This window comes from Trematomus bernacchii, unplaced genomic scaffold, assembly GCF_902827165.1.
Source record: "Trematomus bernacchii unplaced genomic scaffold, fTreBer1.1, whole genome shotgun sequence".
Classification (NCBI taxonomy): Eukaryota; Metazoa; Chordata; class Actinopteri; order Perciformes; family Nototheniidae; genus Trematomus; species Trematomus bernacchii.
In genome coordinates, this window is record NW_022987605.1 from 2,053,065 (window position 1) to 2,074,685 (window position 21,621).

At 40.2% G+C, this 21,621-nt stretch overlaps 2 protein-coding genes across 4 annotated transcripts in view; both read right to left on the bottom strand.

Annotated features, from left to right (window-relative positions):
• Window positions 1-143: 143 nt before the first annotated feature.
• On the bottom strand, window positions 144-5,258 carry LOC117482673 (RNA-binding protein 4.1-like). Its single transcript, XM_034130860.1, has 4 exons — window positions 5,124-5,258; window positions 2,757-3,187; window positions 1,650-2,398; window positions 144-1,269 (listed from the first exon to the last, which is right to left on the bottom strand). The coding sequence occupies exons 2-3, from the start codon at window positions 3,166-3,168 to the stop codon at window positions 1,665-1,667; spliced, it is 1,146 nt and encodes a 381-aa protein (XP_033986751.1). The 5' UTR covers window positions 3,169-3,187; window positions 5,124-5,258; the 3' UTR covers window positions 144-1,269; window positions 1,650-1,664.
• A 6,208-nt stretch (window positions 5,259-11,466) lies between these two features.
• Window positions 11,467-21,621, bottom strand: part of map4k2 (mitogen-activated protein kinase kinase kinase kinase 2) — a 35,440-nt gene continuing 25,285 nt past the window's right edge. For 2 of the 3 annotated variants that reach the window (XM_034130865.1, XM_034130864.1), the window contains 14 exons: window positions 21,293-21,471; window positions 21,062-21,103; window positions 18,950-19,034; window positions 18,743-18,822; window positions 18,110-18,170; window positions 17,913-18,036; window positions 16,440-16,498; window positions 16,258-16,361; window positions 14,966-15,143; window positions 14,029-14,097; window positions 13,864-13,950; window positions 13,713-13,783; window positions 13,566-13,621; window positions 11,467-12,969 (listed from right to left, as the gene is read on the bottom strand). In XM_034130865.1, coding sequence (XP_033986756.1) covers window positions 12,882-12,969; window positions 13,566-13,621; window positions 13,713-13,783; window positions 13,864-13,950; window positions 14,029-14,097; window positions 14,966-15,143; window positions 16,258-16,361; window positions 16,440-16,498; window positions 17,913-18,036; window positions 18,110-18,170; window positions 18,743-18,822; window positions 18,950-19,034; window positions 21,062-21,103; window positions 21,293-21,471 — 1,283 coding nt within the window. In that variant the 3' untranslated portion in view covers window positions 11,467-12,881. Of the gene's footprint in view, window positions 12,970-13,561; window positions 13,622-13,712; window positions 13,784-13,863; window positions 13,951-14,024; window positions 14,098-14,965; window positions 15,144-16,257; window positions 16,362-16,439; window positions 16,499-17,912; window positions 18,037-18,109; window positions 18,171-18,742; window positions 18,823-18,949; window positions 19,035-21,061; window positions 21,104-21,292; window positions 21,472-21,621 lie in introns of those variants that run through there. The other variant, XR_004555912.1, reaches the window with a different exon arrangement.

Genomic DNA, 21,621 nt, shown 5'->3' on the forward strand with positions numbered 1-21,621 from the left:
GCTACTTAATAACAAGCAATATTTGGACTTTTGAATCCATGCGAGTCAGTATGTGGATTATTAGTCTCTCAAATTGGTATTTCCACTACATACTCAACCTGACAACATTAATTCGGGTTTTAAAGAAAGAACTGAAAGAAATGTCACCAAAAACAGTTTTGGTTTATTCAAAATTATATTCATTTTAGATGTATGCTAGTACGTATACAGCTAGTATGAAAAATACAAACTCCAAAAACCACCAAAACCCACAAATGGCACCTTCCAGAAAACACAAGTGCCTCATCACTCATACAGCCCAAGCCCTGAGTCCTGCCTCACATTTCTCTATCTGGTTATACTAGTATGGACACAAAAAAACATCCATCCCGCATAAAAGTAAGGAGATAACAGACTATTTTGTGTTGGCAAAGTGTGCAACATTACATAGACAGAAAGCATAGACAAAATGTTATGTAGGTGCACATTGCATGACAGCTGACTTTTTTATGGTGTCCCTTGTTATGAAATGTTGACTTCAGATCAACAGACACTTCATTAAGTGTTATCAAATGTGTAAATTATATATTTTTTTGAAATGGATTAAAACTAGATGAAAAATGAAGCTGGAATGTTTGAGATTATCTGCTTACCATAGAAACTAACTCAGTGTCACACTTGGAGTTGTCAGTTGCATGGATATGGATGCTTTTCTCTATTGTGTTCAGTGTGAATCTCAGTAACACAGCACATTTAACAAACACCAATGATCATCATTTAGGTACAAACATTAATCTTTATCCACATCCATATAAGTGACGCAGATCAAGTCTATATATTCCCATTGGCAAGATTCTGTACAACAAGCAACTGATGAAGCATCAGTTAACCCTCATTCCATTCAAAAAAGGTAGGTACATTTTGATATATTAAAAGAAACAAACACTTCTTCTAAATAAGAAACAGGAGCCAAACGTGTACTGGATTTAACAATTCAATTAATGTGAGGAAGAAACACATGTAAGAAAAAAAAGTGGGCTAATTACTGTTAGATACATCATTAATGTCAAATGGTGCAGTCAGTCCTTATTGAAAACAGGTTATGTAAATGTGATTGAAAGGACGATTCATCTGCGGACAACTGGCATCTCAGGCGCCTGGAAGATGCAGACACAATTTCCAATATAATAACCGCAATTCTTATCTTCGAAGCACATCACGCAGACTGATGGAATCACGTAGCTTCGAGAAATGACGGCAGAGGAAAAGTCCTGGAGATCACAAACAGACCTGAAAGAGAGCAAATACCGTTTTTAGACACAGGGTTCAAACTAGGGCATAAAGATGAACCATACTCAAATACAAATTGCTGTGTAGTAAAGAGGTTAAGGCTTTAGTAACTTAAATATATTTAGAGCCGTAGTGTGCACTAGCTTCTGTATTTGTTCAAATAAAAAAATAAAAACAAGATTATTTTTCATTATCCTTATCGTTAAACCTTATTTGACTCCGCCATTATCAGCACCATAGCTTAAAAGGAATCAGTATCTTAAAAACTAAGTTACAAAGCTAATTGTGATCTCAGTGTCCACTGACTGGTAACGTTGTACAGTAAAGTGCGCCTCTGTTCAGAGAACAGAAGTACTGTCATACAATGTCACGTTGCTCACCTTGGCACCCAGGCTTCAGTAAGGCGCATAGCGTGGTGTGTAATGATCCCTGGGTCTGGGGTCAGAGTAGGAGCTTCTGGTGGCCGACACCGGGGACAGCCGTGTTCGCTCGTAGGCGTAACCTGATGGGGAGACCGGCACCCGTCTGATCGGGCTGCGGTCTCGTGCGTAGTATGCTGCAGCCGATGGCGGCAGTGCCCGACGTTCATACGCATCTATACTGGAGGAGAGCTTTGAGAAGGAGGAAGGAGGGGGTGGGGGAGGAGGAGGAATATAGGACATTCGGCGACCCTCAAAATAGCTTGAGCCGTATGGCCGATCTCTGTACTTCTCATAATAGTCGACACTGCTATAGAGGCGGTCGCGGTCATACACTGATGACCTCTCGGCGTAGGAGCTTGGCGCTCTGCTTGCGTACCGCTCCCCCAGCTCAGGGCTGTAGCCGCTGAGCCTACGAGGGGGAGGCGGCAACCCACCCATGTAACTAGAGCGACTATACGCAGAGCCACTCCTGTATTCAGCTGGAGGGGAGGGCATCTCATAGCTGCCCCTGCCATAACTCGGAGGACTGCGTGGGGGGGCCCGGCTGCTGTGACCTCTTGAGCCTTCACCGTGGCTACCGTTCCGACTGACTGGACAATCTTTCGACCAGTGACCATGTTTCCCGCAGACATAGCAGCCGGTATGTTCTCCCATTCCTGGGGCCGTGCGCAGCCGACTGGTGGACAGTTGTACGCTCATCAGCTTGCCTTGTAAGGAGAGAGAAGACACGCATGAGACCGAGGGGTTCTGACACGAAAAAGGCTCTTACCGACTATTAAACACGCTAAATGCATTTTACCGACAATCACTGAGCAAAGCGAAATAACCTTCCGCGCCAGGTGCAGGAGATTTTATGCCAGAGGCTATTCACCAGTAACACTGTCACTGGTTTCACAAAAGACACCGTCAAACTTACAAGGGATTACTTTCAGTCCACATGGTCAATGTTGGAAAAAAAGCCAGTGGATTTTACTTGTCATGAGAGCGGTACAGCGACAGATCAGAATCCAAATTTGTTTTTATAGACAGCAAAGACAACTAGCTCTCCCCTGCCAAAGAGTTCACCTTTGTAGGCCGTGTTGTCCAGCTTACTGATGGCATCCATGGCGTCCTCCATTCGCTCCATGTGAATAAACGCGTAGTCCTTCACTATGTCACACTCCACCACCGTACCAAACTCTTCAAACTTAGCCCGCAGTACAGGGTTGGAAACCCCCTCGCCGAGGTTGCTGACATGTAGTTTGGTGGTGGACTTGGGCCTCCCTTTGCTCATCTCCACATTCATGCGCCAGCCATTCAGTTGTTGCTGGTGGAGGTTTCGAATGGCCTCCTCTGCTTCAGAAACGTTGGACATGTGTACGAAGCCATAGTTTTTGACAACGTCACTTTCTGTGACTTTTCCATACTTCTCGAAGAGTTCTCGGAGCTCCTCGGGTGTAGTGTTGCAGGCAAGATTGCCAATAAACATTTTAACCATGGTGGTAGTTCTGTGTATCCTGGAAGAATTAGAAACATGTGTCAGTTACTTCCGTTTAACCACAATCAATGTAATGTCAACAGGGTTGTCAGCACTAACTCTCTGTCAACAGGAAAGTGATGCACTTAATCAATACACTTGGTTGCCAGTTTCTTAGGTAAATCTAGCAAAAACTAATGCACTAAAATACAACAGACCTGCAATAAATCCTTACTTTATGAAAGTAAATATTTTCATTTTATATTTTTCATTACGATCATTTATTGAATCTTGATCTGATGTTACTTAATCAATTGTTTTATGTTAAATTGCACTGTTGAGGAACCTGCGACCTACGTTTTTCATCATTACATAATTTCACCATAGTTGTGTATATGTTATGACAATAAACCTTTGAATCTTAAAACAAATACGAAATGGTGTGCTCAATTGTATCCAGTGTGCCATCAGATTCTAAAAATCTAAATACAACAATTACCCTTTTTTGTCTTTCTTTGATCTGTAGTTTAGTCTTTTTCAATTTGTACCTAAAACATGTATGATTTGAGGTAACGGGTCAATCGATTGGCATAGGGCTTATTTTAAATAGTCATCATGTAGGTAAATAAGGTTGAACTCTGTTAAAAAAAACTATTGCCGTTTGGTGGTTCAGATGTATATCATGTGACTGACAGGTCTGTGACATTATATGGACAATATTAACTTACATCCTTAATAAACCAAAAAAGGCGACAAACCTACAATATCGAAGAATGTGTGTCAAAGTATCCTATCAATGAGTTCCGTGCTCTTGTATGGCACTGGTGCAAACTATCCAAGCACAGTGGTGGAAAAATTATTCAGATTCTTTACTTGAGTAAATGAACAAATACTACACTGTATAAATACTACATTTCAAGTTCTGCATCGAGAATGGTACTTAAGTAAGTAAGTATGTAAGTATGATTAGGAAAATGTACTTAAAGAATAGGGAGTATCAAGTACTCATTACAATGAAAAAAATATATATGTTAATATTTTTTTAATAAATCTTCACATTTAAGAAGCTATAATTGTGAAATATTTTTTAATAAAAAACTTCTTAGCAAAATTGCTGGCAATTCATTTTCAGTTTACCAACTCATTGTCTTAGTTGCTTAAATATAATATTGGATGGTTTAATCTATACCAAATAATCACATTTTAAAGGTTTTGCATAAGTATTTAGTGTCAAAATCGGAATGTATAAAGTAACTAGTAAATTAATCCGTTAAATTAATGTAGTGGAGTAAAAAGTTCGGCGTTTGGCTTCCGAAATGTGGTAGAGTAGAAGTATAAAGTAGTATAAAATGAAAATACTTGGGTAAAGTACCATAAATGTGTACATACATACACACTGACATACAAACACTTCCGCCTATCTACATACACAACAAGCTCTGAAAGCTCGCGTGTACACTTGTTACACTTGATACAGTATTCGCCTTAAAGAAGGAGTTTTTAAACCTTGCATGCTGCTTTATTATATTTACCAACTGTGGGTAGTTTGATTAAAACGGTAATAAATAAGCCTAACGTCAGCAAACAAGTCGTGCTAACTGGCTAAGCTAGCTTGCTAAAAATAAAGTTATTAAGCTTTATTATTCTTCGCAGAGTATCTAGCATGACGCTACAGCCTGAACTACTCGCTCGGTTTTAACATACTACAGTAGTTATAATGTTCATTGCGCACGTCTTCCATGCTCGTTCATGTATCAGTGTAATGGCGTTCTAATGTTTTGGAAAGGAAGGCGTATGGATTCAGAAAGCTAACCTATTAGCTGAGCTAGCTAACAGCTTACTTGCTAAAGTATGCCTGTTAATTCAGCAGATATCCTTTCAGAACACATATAAAACAACGCTACGATGTCAGGGTTTCAATACCAACTAAAAAAATTAGTTAGTTTAACGTTTCAACCATATATTCTATAACTCACCAATTACACGATGTAACTTAGGCCTCGACCCTAATGAATGAATGAAAAGTGAAATGGCGGCTCGGCTTCTCCCGTCTCCGTCTGTATGCCTCCCTGTCCTGCTCATGGTCCTGCTTCATTACCGCCACCCACCGAGTGGAAGTATGTACTGTAACCGTACATATTATACATAGCCTACTACTACAGAATACAAAATATAATACTTGTTCTATATCTTTGAAAACTGAGTGTCAAATTGAAATTGGGCTTTCTTGTTTAGGATGCAGAGCTGCAACCGAACCAATTAGCATGGCAAGTAGTGGCTCCATTTGTGCCATTGTCCAATCATACAATGCAGTGTGTACAGAAGAAGTAAAGTAAGCCTACTGTAAATAAGTAGTAACGTACTGTACTTAAATACAATTTTGAGGTACTTGTACTCTACTTGAGTATTTCAAGAATGTTTTATATCGTGTTATTTTACTCTGCTACATGTAATACCTTTAGTTACTTTACAGATTTGGATTGATGTGAAATATAATCAACTCTTAAAGAGTGTTGGGTGTAACGCGTTACATACGTAACGGAGTTACAGTAATGTATTACTTTTTGCTGTAACGAAGTAATGTAACGCATTACTAATTAAATGGTGTTTTGTTTTTTAAGAATTTACCAACATCGCGAGACATTCCGACACCAGAGAAAAATTGTGCGGGTAGATTAGTAAGCGGATCTACCGGGGTGGAATGGGGTGGCAACTGCCACCCTAAAAATAGCCTTGCCACCCCAGTTGGCAGCTTTGTTTTGAAAGAAAAGTTGTGACTCATCGGACATTTATAAGAGAAAATCTCTAATGTCCAAGTGCAAGTGAATGCAGCACTCCCCCGGCCCTGATTGGCGGCGATATCATTTGAACGGACACACACACAGAAAAAGTCAATTAAATTAAATCATTGGTAAAATACAAAAAAAGACAAATGTAATATCAACAAAATAAGGTTTAGAAATGAAAGTATCATTAAAATAGAATTGCTTTAATAAAGAACAATAAATAAAAAAAGCAAAGTCATTAAGTAAAAAATAAGCAGGTGAATTATAAAAGTGAATCTAAAATAAAATGTGATAATTCAGACAGATTCATTAATGTATTTATTTTTAGAATAATTTGGTGAATTTATTTATTTATATATATTATTTATTTAATTTATTAAAAAAATTATTGATTTTTTGTATTGACTTTTTAATCATTATTTTTATTTTTGTATTTCTGTTTGTATTTATTTCTGTATTCTCCCCCATGCAGGCTGGTCCCCCTGTATCTAGGGTTGGGAACCGAAACTCGGTTCCAGATGAGAACCGGGGTACCCATAAAAAGTACACCATTTAGGTTCTGCTTAACGGTTCCTAAACGTGGTAGACTAACCCTTTAGTATTGCAAAGAAAGCAGGCGGCGGTAGTGTGTATTCGTCATTCAAAAGAGGCAACCAGAAGACAGACTGCGTGATATACAAACAACAAATAGCGTATGCTACAGTTCGAGCCAAGCAGCACAGGGATGAACTATGCCTATATGTTAACAGTATTGGTGCAGTGCCTTTTCAGTGGGGAAAGATATAGCAAATATGTGTGCCTATCCTGCTATTTGTGTTTATTATTTTAATCACACAGCGTTAAGATGAAATACAAATGTGCCTACATAACTGTCAGTTGCAGCCGTAGCATTATTATTGGTTAAACTAGCCTAACAGTATATTTTTAAAACATTTTAAAATGACCATCTTGAACAGCTACAACATTAAAATACTTCTAGGCAGATTGTGGACAGTAACAAAGTATATTTACTTAAAGAATGAGTATATTATGTATTACTGTATAGGGGTCTAAGTCGGCCCCAAAACAATTGGAATAGTTATGATAAACTTTTAAATCTGTTTTCCAGAACTGTACGCTGACGTGTCGCTCCAGAGAGCTGGAGGGGGAGAGAGAGGATGAGGAGGAGGAGGAAGAGGAGAGAGGGACCCCCCCCTGCTCTCTTATCTCTTTTGCAGAGTTCAACCACGGTGCAATCAAAAACAAGGTGTGTGTGTGTGTGTGTGTGTGTGTGTGTGTGTGTGTGTGTGTGTGTGTGTGTGTGTGTGTGTGTGTGTGTGTGTGTGTGTGTGTGTGTGTGTGTGTGTGTGTGTGTGTGTGTGTGTTGTGTGTGTGTGTGTGTGTGTGTGTGTGTGTGTGGTGTGTGTGTGTGTGTGTGTGTGTGTGTGTGTGTGTGTGTGTGTGTGTGTGTGTGTGTGTGTGTGTGTGTGTGTGTGTGTGTGTGTGTGTGTCAATTCTTTATGCAGAAGACAGTTGAGAACATTTCACCAGTTACAATGGAATATACTTGCAGTTACAGGGAGTAGTAGACATTAGCAATAAGGGAACAGTATCTGACAGAAGGGATGTTTCGTCACAGAGGCATACTTGACATAGTGAGGTGTCAAACAAACAAGAAATTACAATATTTTGCTAATTAGACCAAGCGACTTTTTTCTCTTGGTGATAGAACTGGTTATCAGCTCATCGGTTCATAATCTATTTTAATAAATAAATCCCTGTTTCCCTCTTCTCCCTCTCAGTGTCAGACGGTGAAAGAAGTGTTTGCCCGGCAGCTGATGCAGGTGGAGCGGACTGTCAGGAGACAAAGCAGCTGCTATACTGGAGCTCTACAGCACTCCACTCAGGTAACACACATTATTATTATACATTATGTTCACACATCTCACCTTTTCTCCAAGTATTCCTACCTTTCTTTCCCTGGCAATGTACTCAGGATTTCCTGCAGCAGCAACAAAGGTGTTTTTAGATAACGTATACAAAGAATGAGGCAGTTAGCACTAGCAGAGATGGATATCATGGATGCAAAACTTCACCTGCTGCCCGTCAAATACCATATCGATTTTGAGTTTCTGACTTTCCCTCCATTTTCAAATCACGTCTCTTCACACCCCTGATCACATGACGCATCTTCTGTCCTTATTTATTATATTGTCTTGTTGTTCTCCTGGTTTTTTGTTTTGTGTATCTTGTACGGTGACTTTGAGAGCCTTGAAAGACGTCTATATAAATAAAATGTATAAATATATTTATTCTTCACTGTCGGGTCGCTCATTACTGGATCAGTGAGCTGCAGGAGATACTGATGGGCTGTCAGGAGAGAGAGAGAGGGGGAAGAGAGGAAAAGAGAGCGATATCGGTATCGGCCGATACTGATTCCGGCGATCGGCTCCAAAATTGGCGATCGGAGCATCCCTCATAATTGTATATGATATGTTTTATAATGATTGATCATGAAAGTGTTATCAAAGCTGGTAAAGTTACAGCTAGTTTGAATGACTTTGTATACTACAGAGTAGCTTGTGAATTTACTCCAGGTGGAACTAAAGTCTGATTTAACACTTGATTATATTTCACATCATTCATCCACATCTGTAAAGTAACTAAAGGTATTAAATACATGTAGTGGAGTCAAAGTACACCATTTACCTCTGACTTGTGTTTACTGCCAACCTAAAAGTACCTCAAAAATAGTAATCAATAATATATTGAAAAGTTATTTGGCTGATTGTTTTATATTGGCTCAGCCAGGTTATATGGGATGCCCAGTCTACGTACAGATGGGTCACTCATTTTGAAATATTAAACTTAGTTTTCTTTTCTAACATTTTTAATTTTTCATCCTCATGTAGAATGCTATTATGAAACACACATTTGGTTGTTTATAGCATAAAGAACATCTGATTTAATGTGAGGTAGGGAAATAATCATTTGAGTATAAGTATGTGTATATAAATATGTAATTTACAACAGCTGTAAGATGCTTGAAAAGCTTGAAAATGCACCTTGAAAATGCTTGAAAAGTGCTTGAATTTGACTTTGGAAAAGGTGTAAGAACCCTGTGTAGTGGAAATGCGCCAATAGATGGTCTGCAGGAGGGCCCCCTGCACCCAGAAGACCTCAGTCTCCTCATCAGATACAGTCTGCTCTGTCCCTATACAGAGCAGCAGAGTTGTCTGACTAGTCCAGTTCATTGTTCAGATTAACAGTAAACTGGAGCCCCTCAGGGCCTCTCCTCTACTCCCTGTTCACACACGACTGTGTGGCCACACACAGCTCCAACACCATCGGGAAGTTTGCTGACGACACAACCGTCATCGGCCTGATCACCGACGGCGACGAGACGGTGAACAGAGAGGAGCTCAGAACCCTGACATCTTGCTGCCAGGATAATAACCTCCATCTCAACATCAGCAAAACCAAGGAGCTGATTGTGGATTACAGGAAGCAGCAGGGAGAGGGACACACCCCCATCGCCATCAATGGGACTACGGTGGAGAGAGTCAGCAGCTTCAGGTTCCTCGGGGTCCACATCACTGAGGACCTGACATGGACTCTTCACTGAGGACCTGACATGGACTCTTCACTGAGGACCTGACATGGACTCATCAAACTAACACCATCACCAAAAGAGCTCAACAGCGGCTCTTCTTCCTCCGCAGGTTGAGGAAGTTCAACATGGACTCCAGGATACTCTGCAACTTCTACAGGTGCACCATAGAGAGGATCCTGACCTTCTGGTGCACCATAGAGAGTATCCTGACCTTCTACATGTGCACCATAGAGAGCATCCTGACCTTCTACAGGTGCACCATAGAGAGCATCCTGACCTTCTACAGGTGCACCATAGAGAGGATCCTGACCTTCTACAGGTGCACCATAGAGAGCATCCTGACCTTCTACAGGTGCACCATAGAGAGGGTCCTGACCTTCTACAGGTGCACCATAGAGAGCATCCTGACCTTCTACAGGTGCACCATAGAGAGCATCCTGACCTTCTACAGGTGCACCATAGAGAGCATCCTGACCCTTTACAGGTGCACCATAGAGAGCATCCTGACCTTCTACAGGTGCACCATAGAGAGGGTCCTGACCTTCTACAGGTGCACCATAGAGAGCATCCTGACCTTCTACAGGTGCACCATAGAGAGCATCCTGACCTTCTACAGGTGCACCATAGAGAGCATCCTGACCTTCTACAGGTGCACCATAGAGAGGATCCTGACCTTCTACAGGTGCACCATAGAGAGGATCCTGACCTTCTACAGGTGCACCATAGAGAGGATCCTGACCTTCTACAGGTGCTCCATAGAGAGCATCCTGACCTTTTACAGGTGCACCATAGAGAGGACCCTGACCTTCTACAGGTGCACCATAGAGAGGATCCTGACCTTCTACAGGTGCACCATAGAGAGGATCCTGACCTTCTACAGGTGCTCCATAGAGAGCATCCTGACCTTTTACAGGTGCACCATAGAGAGGACCCTGACCTTCTACAGGTGCACCATAGAGAGGATCCTGACCTTCTACAGGTGCACCATAGAGAGGATCCTGACCTTCTACAGGTGCACCATAGAGAGCATCCTGACCTTCTACAGGTGCACCATAGAGAGCATCCTGACCCTTTACAGGTGCACCATAGAGAGCATCCTGACCTTCTACAGGTGCACCATAGAGAGGGTCCTGACCTTCTACAGGTGCACCATAGAGAGGATCCTGACCTTCTACAGGTGCACCATAGAGAGGATCCTGACCTTCTACAGGTGCTCCATAGAGAGCATCCTGACCTTTTACAGGTGCACCATAGAGAGGACCCTGACCTTCTACAGGTGCACCATAGAGAGGATCCTGACCTTCTACAGGTGCACCATAGAGAGGATCCTGACCTTCTACAGGTGCACCATAGAGAGGATCCTGACCTTCTACAGGTGCTCCATAGAGAGCATCCTGACCTTTTACAGGTGCACCATAGAGAGGACCCTGACCTTCTACAGGTAAAAGATCTCAACCGTAAGACTCTACAGAGGGTGGTGAAAACTGCACAGCACATCACCAGGACGGAGCTGCCATCCACCTCTACTCCCAGCGGATCAGCGGATCAGGAAGAAAGCCCTCAGGATTATCAAAGACCCCCATCACCCCAGCCACAAACTGTTCTGTCTGCTGCTGCCTGGCAGGCGGTACCGCAGCATCAGAACTAAAACCACCAGACTCAGAGACAGTTTCATCCCACAGGCCATAAGACTGCTTAATGCCTGAGCTTGCACTATTTTTATTGTTTTTTTATTTTGTTTTATGTCATGTATATATTTATGTTTTATTGTTGGAGGAACCTGTGACCTAAGATTTTCATTGCACAACTACAGTATACTACTGGGGTACTGCTGTTGACGGACGTGGCCTACCTCAGCTGCAGACATGTTTATTTAGATGTATTATTAGATTATAATCACATGCGCAACCAAAGGGACAAAACTAAAAAACTGACTCCAAAGGATATTAAAACGTTTATTGTGCACATTACAATCCCTCCATACAATATGAGCAAACGGTATTGTTATATACTTAAAATGTATACACAATTACAATAAAAACATCTTTAAAAAACAAATATCCATATGCATATTATGTCCTTCAAGTATCTCTCAGGGAAAGGTGAGTGTTACTTGTACAGTTCCCTTTCCATAAATAACAAATATCATTACACACACAACTCTGATGTAGTGGAATTTACATTTTAATCAAACACGCAGAAGTACACTTTAATTGCATTCAGTTTATATGGCACCTTGTGTGTACATTTAGCCGATGTTTAAGTTTAATTAATAATAAAACAGACGGATAAGGGACAGAGTCACATGTAAAGCAGTGTGTGGCCTCAACTGGCTGCAATGAAAGGACCCTTCATCGTTCTTGGGTAAGTACATGGTTACACACACTGTTTGTAATATTCAATCTGACAATGTAATTATGACTGAAATGTTGTTTCTATTTTTAAGCTAGCTTTAACCAGATCATGTATATTCTTAAAGAGAGCTTCTCTCATATTTTTATAGAAATAGGTAGCTACTTCTGTACTGGCTGATACAATTTGAACACCTCACATATGAATCAACACACCAAACAATGGAAGTGGTCCCTGTTTAAAGTGAGAACAATAATTTACTTCTTTGGCATGATGACATATGCTGCGTTCAGGGCAAATGGGATGGATGGTATAGGGGAGAAGGATTTCCATGTTGACAACCTGGGAGTATTTACGTCATTAAAGCTACTTCTGGTTCTATTAGCCACAAACTTATCATTAAGCATAAACTTAGTTATATTCAAAGTTTTCCAAAAATACAAGTCTCCCTTTCACAAGTATGATTGTGGTGGAGAAATCATGGTGAATAAACTGGAAAAAGGCAACCCACTTCAGCTTCAGTTCAACCAATGGAAATAAGTCTTAACTTCCTTTCCCTTGCATTTTCATGTCATTTATGCAAATCGATATTTCTTTCAGGGGTATTCAGTTTAGTTCATGTAATGGGTTGATATAAGTCTGCAGATGTGCTGTCACAGATGTTATGACCATGTTTTATTACAGTCTGTGGTGCATGATGACATCAGTAGACAGTAGCACACGTATTAGCAGGACTGGAACGCTTCCCTGCGGCAGTCACACTGAGATTAAAGCTGGTAGTATGAATTGTTTTCCAAATGAAAATCTTTTGCACACAAAAGTTATAAACTCACTTAGAAGGTCTCTTTTGTACATGTGTGGCGCAGCGACTTGAAGTCTGAACGGCTAACTGAATTACAAACTGAGATTTTCCCCTCGAGTTGTTGCTGGACACCATTTACACCACTGAGCTTTGAAACTCTCCTCTCCAGTGTCAGTTTGGGAGAAATAGCCTCCCTTTCCTCTCAGTAGCTGCTCTCATGTCCGGTGAGGATGTACAGGTTGCTCAGGGCTGAGGGCTCGTCTGTTGGTGTGCTCTGAAGGATGATGTCCCTGCACAAGGTTAAGAAAAAAAGGAGGACAAATCACAATGCTCATTTAGGAAGCACAAATCACTCACTATCAAAGATGTCCAGATTAGGCTTCTGATTAGCTTATGTTAACAGCATCTACATTTAAAGGCGTTATAAAAATGAATGAATACAAATCCTAAGATGAATGAAGAACACATTCCTTGTCTTACAAACTAAAATTTGAATATGTAAAATCTAGGGAACACAGGGATTTTAGCCTTTGCAGACCATTTACATGCACTAAAAACTATTTAACACAGGAGAAAACCCACAAAACATAATAGGGCCTCTTTTAGACAACAATCCCTAAAGTCAAAAGCACATACAAGCCATAAATATGTGTAAAATCACACAATATCAGACTTCATGTTTTACATTCACATTAAGACAATTACGAAATCAACCTACTGTCACTTCAAGAAAACCGTATTTAAAGAATTAAAAAACGATTTCTTGATCTTCGTGATTCATTGTATCTTAGTTTATATTTTCTTTAACTCGACTACTCCAAGTATTACTGCTGTTGTTTCATCAGTGAAGGATGTTGGTATTGTCACATTCGTGTATCGTCAGTACCTGTTGGTTCCTAGAACTCTGAAAACTCGACTCTCATCTGTAATCTCTTGTGTAACCTGCAGATAAAGATGGAAACACATTTTTATAGACACAAATGTGACAAACACAGCTTAGTCCCAGAAGGCCTTACATCTTAAAGCCAGTCACCTCATTTGAATGAAAACTCCTCCCTTTAAGACCATGCTTCCAGAAAGCCAGCACACTGTCCTGTAGGCAGACTGGGAGAAGATTTCAAGTCACTCATTGGTCAGCTGAAACAGGAAGTGTCACTGACTGTTTTACGCAGGATTGTTTTTACCTAGAGTCTCGATTGGGAAGTCAAAGAGCATCTCAGCTGCCAGCTCTTTGGACGGGAACCCTCGCAGGTTCACTATCTTTACAGTTTCTGCACCACGAGACCAAGAGACAGAACATTAAGAATCGGTATGATGGATTTTGAACGTGTTGAGAGGGAAAGACTTACTTTCTAGCGCGATGAGGACAGTGTCTCTGTCCATCTGGGTGACCTGCACGGCCCCCAGCGCTCCACTGTCTGCAGACACACAGACAAGAGTCAGACTGAGCTTTACAGGGACAGCAGGACAGACTGAGGGGGGTTCATCTCAGTTACTCCTCCATAGTACAAAAGTATTTGAATCAAAATGTACTTTTATTACAAGAAGTAAAAGTACTCATTCCGCACATTGGTCCATTGCAGAATAATATAAAGTATAGAAGAGTACAGAGGACAGAATCATTATAAGATAAATGTACTTCAAGTATCAATAGTAAAAGTACTCATGATGCAGAATGGGTCTTTTCACAGTATTATATTACTATGGTTATCATAGTATCCTTTTTTTCATACATGTAAGAGCATTTGAGTATTGTAGTTTATCAATGTGGACCACATCTAGATACTACATACTGTGTAAATCAGGAGTACTCGACTGCATTATACGTAACTGTGAGTGATAAATAAATGTAGTGGAGTAAAAAGTATGATATTCGTCTCTGAAATGTAGCGGTACAAGTATAAAGTAGCAGTAAATGTAAAGTAAAGTACAAATATTTCAAAAAAGTACACAAGTGCAATACTTGAGTAAATGTACTTAGTTACTTTCCACCACTGACAAGCAGCTGTGGACGGGGGGAGCATCAAAACGTATTTTAGCCATCTAAAATAAATCAGTTTATCTGTATCAAGTATATCTTGTTTAGTACATTTCTACAGTTTTACCTTGCTGTTCCTATGTGTGATTGATCATGTTTGAAATAAGAGTTTACACTATTGTTTTGATTTTATGTCCCCTATTTTCATAAATAAAGTCTATTAATCCACCTATTATTTTGTAACCACTGCTGAAGTCACAAAATGAGAAACAGAAGACACCTCAGATGAGCGTGAACAGCCTTCCTACCTGGAGCTGAAGTGGGCGTGCTGTTCAGCTCGATTATGTCGAACTGCAGCTGCTGGCTGTGCGGCCTCTTCCCGTTGCTACAGTCCCTCACCCCGACACACAGCTGGGGGAACTCATCGGACACCAACACCAGCAGCTCGAATATCTGCAGGGAGTCAGGCAGCTTCATCGCTATGTGCTGCACGGAACACAGAGGAAGAGGAAGGTTAGATGAAGATAGAGAGGAATGGGATTCATTCAAGGTTTTAAAGTGGGACATTTAAAGGTTTAAAGGCTTTATTGTAATAAGCACAGTAGCTACAGTTTAGCTATGGCAGTGGAAATCTTAAGTTCCAGGCTCCTTAAACAATGCAACATCAGCATATATAAGACATATTACCATTTTCTTTTTTAAATAACAATAAAATAGTGCAAGAAGAAACAAAGTAGAACAAAATAGTGTAAGATTATCCTTCAAGACCAATGTGCAATGTAACCCCCCTAACCCTAACACAATCAATTGCAGAGAATGTAGAATAAGATTTATAAAAAATGTTTTGCATTTAAATATTGACTACTAGACCCATTGCATTACATGACATGTTACTTGTTAGACGCTTTTATCCAAAGCGACTTACATACTCAATACTGTGGACAATCCCCACAGGAGCAATTTGGGGTGAAGTGTCTCAGGGACACAACGACATGCTGACTGCAGTGGGGTTTGAACCGGTGCTCCCCTGATCCGAACACCAACGCACAACCCACTGCACCACACGCCTCCCTTATATCAGGCAATCCCTGGAGAAACTATTGGAAAGTGACATTTATTTATAATTATTTGACTGTAAGTACTTAAATTGTCATTTTGAAGTACTTATGCTTTACTTGAGTATTTCCATTTAATTATACTTTGTATTTTTACTCAAAGTTGTACTTACATCTAAAAGGTAAATAACGTAATTTTACTCCACTACATTTATTATTTAATGTTTTATTTATTAAGCTTAAGTGACTTTTCAGATAAAAATGGTTTTGCTACTTTTATTTCAGTAAACGATCTAAATACTTCCTCCACCTCGCATCATAATCCAGTCATTATATATTCATGATTCTGAAATGGGCCTTGAGCATAATGAGTACTTTTACTTTTGGCAATCAAAGTATAATTCGATGTTGATACTTTTGCACTTTTATGTAGTATTGCTGCTTTTACTTAAGTACTTTTCCAACACTGCCTTAGTTGTTCTTTTCAACATATTGCACACAAACGAATGCATAAAGCACTTTCTTGGTCTGAAAGGAGTACAGACCTTGAGATGCATGAACTTCTGCAGCGGCTCGTACCAGAGCAGCAGCACCAGGCCGGAGGGCACCGCCCCGCAGAGGAACGTGCTGTCAGTGTACGGGTTCCTGGCTGAGACAAGGGGGGGGGGGGGGGTCTGTTGGTGTCACTGAATAATCACAGAGAGCATCTGAAGCGTGCGACACTTACCTACACTACACCTCTTGCAGCCTTTAGTGTCGGGGATCTTCACAGATATAGCAAACTTTCTGTAGATTCAGAGAGAAAACACAGTTTAGTACAAGAACAACTTAATACACTGTATCTGTTTATTCCAAATATCTACATATTCAAATACTATTACAGTATACAGAACATATTCTGCTGTGTTTAATTTTGCATTCGGTTTTATCTTGTTTTTTTATATGTATGTTTTTTGTCTTATTCCTGCATTCAATAGCACTGTTATATATTTTATTATTAAATGTTTAAAGCTACCCAGCAGTTTTTAGGGTATTTAAAAAAACTCACCTTTACCAATGTAACAAGTGATTAATGCATTACTGACTATAATCAAATAATTGAATATGATTCTGAGATGGGCCGTACTGCATACCGGGTACTTTGAAGTTTAGCAATGTAAGTATGTTTAATGATTCATATTTTACTTTAAAGGTGGGGTAGGTAAGTTTGAGAAACCGGCTCGAGATACACTTTTTGTTATATTCCATGGAATGCTCTTAACATCCCGATAGCAATGAATATCTGAAGTGCTGACAAAAAATCCATAAAAAAAGTCATCTGTGGAAGCTGTGGTACTGTAAAAAGCACGACCAATCATTTTAGCCGGCCCGGCTAAAATAACTGGATGGCCTACCTGCCTGTCAGCCTTCCATCTGTGCACAAACTTATCTCGTGCCCTCATTGGTCATGTGCGCGTTCGTGTGTGTTGGAGGAGGGGCTCTGTAAGGAAGTGGCAGATTTTCTCCGGTTGTGTATTTTCAAATTCTAGCGATCTCGAGCCGGTTTCTCAAACTTACCTACCCTACCTTTAACTGAGCTTTTTACGCTGTAGTTTTGTTATTTGTTATTTGATTTAACTTTTATTCAAACAGGAAAGTGTCATGAGATTAAAAATCTCTTTTGCAAGAGTCCTGTTCAGAAAATCAGAGTGCATTTTCTTCTGGCCTTTGAATTCAGGTGTAGTAAAAGTCAGCGGTGGTGTCAATAATGATTACTAATACTTCCCCTACAGCTCTATCATTACATCTTAACACAGTGTCACTAATATCCAGGGCTGGGAGGGTTACTTTAAAAATGTATTCCTTTACAATGACTAATTTCCTGTAAAAAAATATGTAATGTGTAATGTGACGATTTTCTGTTACTTTAGGATAATCAGAAATCTGCTCCCCCACACCACTGCCCCCCCACCCTGGACACAAACTGTACATTCAGTAGATGGCAACATTTTATGTTTTTTATTTTCTCTTTATTTATTTGCACTGCATTTTATATTAAGGGAACCCAAAAGGAACAGAAAGTAATCAGGCTACATTAATTTTATATTTTGATACTCAGATTAGGTTACTGATTCCTTTGTTCCCATGTAAATTGTAACAGATTGCATTTTTAAAGTAACCCCCCTAACCCAGCCTGGTCCATGTCCTCCTGCTGGTATACCTGGAGCTGATCCTCTCGGTGAAGCGGCTGGTGTTCAGGGACAGGCTGCTGGTCTTCTTCTGCAGAGTTCCTCTCTGCTCGAACAGGGCCGGCAGGCTGTGGGAGAACAGCTGGGAGGACTTCCCTGCAGGAGACAGACTTTCTTAGAGCGGGGACAACATGTTTCACTGTCCTCTGAGCACAGAGAGAGGAGTTACCTGAGACAGACATCAGCACGTTGTTCATCACGTACAGCCAGGTGCAGCGCTGAGGCAGCATCTGTGGGGGGGAAAACAGACATCGGACCTTTCCTGAGAAATGTCATTCCTGGTCATATCTCCAGTCTGGGTGGCTTGTTGTCTCGTAAGTAGGGCAAGGCAATAGGGGAAAAATCTAATAGCAATATATTTTCTTTAAAACACCTCTCAATATAGTAGGGCTGACTATAGCAGTGTTTTTGAAACTTTTTTGAGCCACGCTACACAGCACACCAACAACCAAAAAATGATATTTGGGGACATTTATAAATGTATGCTCAAGAACTCATCACTTTTTTTCAATTATCTTTCGGCCAATAACTGTTGTAACAATTGACGGTTTTCATGGTTCAAAAACTGACATCCATAGAAAGGTTAGGTCTCATTGTCAGCAGGGGCATCTGCAGATGAATTCCACACCAGATATGTTATGATACTCGCAAGTTAAGCACAATATGAGATGAATAAATCCCGGTTTTTGTAATCTGTTCCTCTATTTTCCTCTATAAGGGAGCTAGCAAGGACACTTGAGTAGATTGACAAGATTCAACTCTTCTAAAGTCCCTAGCTGAGGTCTTTGTGTTCTTTCCTTACCTTCTCTAGTGTATCTTCATGAAGTTCATTCAGGTTCAGTGTGTAGATGCCTTCCTCTGCCCCAAGAATGAGGTACTGATCTAAGAAGGAAAAGTGTTTAAAGGGGGAATTATTTCCATCATTTCATTGATCTTGGTGTTACTTTTACAGTTGCTTTATTGTGTTTGGAAGTACATCCGTTGGAGACACAGGACATGACTGTCTCACCTCTTGTCTTTGGTAAAATCCATGTGACAGCGCAGTGGATTTTAAGAGGACAGCCGTTGAAGACTTTGGAGAAGCAGGCTCCCATCTACAGAACCAGAGAGCAGCTGATCACTGAGGGTCCGACATGTTAATGCTGACACCTCCATTTACTAAATCCATTCTCACCAAAAAAGCATGCATGATTATGACAAGTATTATATCACCAGGCTTGGGGAGTAATGGATTACATGATCAACTGTTTCGCTTATTCCATGGCGAATAATCTAGGGCTGTCAAGTTAAGAGAATATTTGTCATTGTTCAAATGATAATAAACAAACATATAAAGCATATTTGTCCACTCATATGTTGATAAGAGTATTAAAAACTTGAAAAATATCGCTCTAAGGTACATTTAGAACAGATAAAAAATGTGCGATTAATTGGCGATTAATCGCGATTAAATATTTGAATCGACTGACAGCCCTAGAATAATCAAAACAAAAAAAACTTACTTAAGAGTTTTACTCAAGCAGCAGCACTTACAATGGTCTGGATTGTTCGAAGTAAATATGTCGGCACTCATCTTGTTGTCTTTAGTTTGATGGTTTATTGCACTTTTTGTAAATCGCTTTGGATTAAGGCACATGTGTCAAACTCAAGGCCCGGGGGCCAAATCAGGCCCTTGGTGGATTTAATTTCGGCCCGCAGGATAATTTGTAATTACTTTTAGATCTGGCTCGCCGGTATATTGCACGCACACCTTCACTCAATCCTGAGGGTCTCCTCAGCTCAGAGCCTGACCCCAAACATTGATGAACTAGCACCCAAGATGAGATGCCAAGTATCTGGCTTGAACTAGCATCACAGAGCAGCACACTGAGTTGAATGGATGTTTCCTTCTGCACTTTTTTTCTCACGTCAACAGGGCATGTTTGTTTTTCTCTTTGAGGGAAATAGTTTTTTTGAAGCTGTTGTCGGCCTGTGGAAAAATGTAATCATAAGAAATGACTCCGGAAAAGCTGCAGATAGAGCCATAAGAAATGAATGCAACTGATTATTTCATGTTTAATGTTGTTTTTATAGGCAATCATTTAAGCTTTGTTAGTTCCAGGTTTAATATGTGCAATAAGTTAATTTCAATAAGTTTTGCAATAAACATTGAACCAGTCCGGCCCTCGACTAGTACCCATTTTTTTTATTTTGGCCCACTGTGTATTTGAGTTTGACCCCCCTGGATTAAGGTGTCAGCTAAATGCTATGTAATGTAACAGGATTACGTAATCAGGATATGAAAAAAGGGTAACTGTATTCCCTTAGTTACATAAACAAATATGTAATCAGATTACTGTTACATTTCTTTTTTTAAATGGGGATTACTAGCAGGATTACAGTGTATGTTGCTTTCATTGAGACTACTTTCAGGCTTCTTTATTTTAAAAGTAGAAGGTGGATTTATCAAACCAAAAATCTGTAATAACACATGACACATTTCTGATCCTAAATATCTTGGTTTACATTGTTCTGTTGTCTTACATAATACACTTCAACAAAAAACATCTTATTGATATTTATCTTGGATTTGTTGGTATTGCATTTGATATTGAGGTAATCCAAATGTAATAGAAAGAAATCAGGTTACATTACTTTTATAATGAGATACTCAGATTAGGTTAGTGATTACATGTAACTACCAATTGTAAGGGAATACATTTGAAAAGAAACCCTCCCAACCCTGTATATCATGTATTATATATATTACATATCGTTTTTTATTTGAGTATCCTCGTGTGAATCTGTACTGTCCTGTTTTTCACTCTGACTCTGTTGCTGCTTTAAACTCTTGAATTTGTGATGCATAAAGGTCCATCTTATCTTATTAAAAGTTGCACTAGGATATACTACTCCAAATATACCACGCAGTATCTGGACGATGAAGTTTCCAAATATACAGAATACCTGCATTTAGTGGAAACAAAGACATCCAAACATATGTGACAAAACAGTGCAGCGATAAAAAGGTCTTTAAACAGAATGTGTTCCTAGTGCAGCTCGTTTATGCCATGCGAGGAAGCTGATCGTGTTAATCCATTGGTTTTATTTTTGGTCACATGCTGTTAGATTTCACACTTACATGGACTTGAGGGGTAGGAGGAAGTCCATGACAATCAGCCCTCTAGAAAGGTCAAAGGTTACACACACACAAAACATAGGGGATGATAAAAACTGTAAATCAGATGCATTAAAAAATCAAGATCTTGTTTGGTTGCGTGATTTGTCACCATTAGTCACACATGAGGAAGTTATTATGTTAGCAGATCACACAGCTTATTGAGGTGGTCCTACTGATATGGAGTCCACTCACAGCGTCCTCAGTGTTTTTCCGCAGCGTGCTCCACTCTGGGGACAGCTGCGTCTCTTTTCTCGGGGAGGAATCAGTGGAGACTTCCCGATTCTCCCCTTCAGTCGGAGCGCCCCCCCCAGGCAGACACGGGTCACTGCAGCGCTGCCTGATGTCCTGCGTGGCCGAGCACCTGGCCAACACTGGGAACACAGGAGAGGAACAGGAAGTGATGTCAGGGGCTTTGACCCGCCCTGGGAAGGGTCTCACTCGCAGTTAAGATCTCAGACTTTATGAAAACAATCTTGTTTTTCTTAGTTACTGAAAGGTCTATATTTCTTTAGTGGGTTTAA

Bases quoted from the DNA above. Each gene is read 5' to 3' on its own strand.
- LOC117482673 (XM_034130860.1), bottom strand. From the start codon at position 3,168: ATGGTTAAAATGTTTATTGGCAATCTTGCCTGCAACACTACACCCGAG. The intron at 2,399-2,756 runs GTGAACTCTTTG...TCTCCTTACAAG, and splicing joins GGACAACACGGCCTACAAAG to GCAAGCTGATGAGCGTACAA.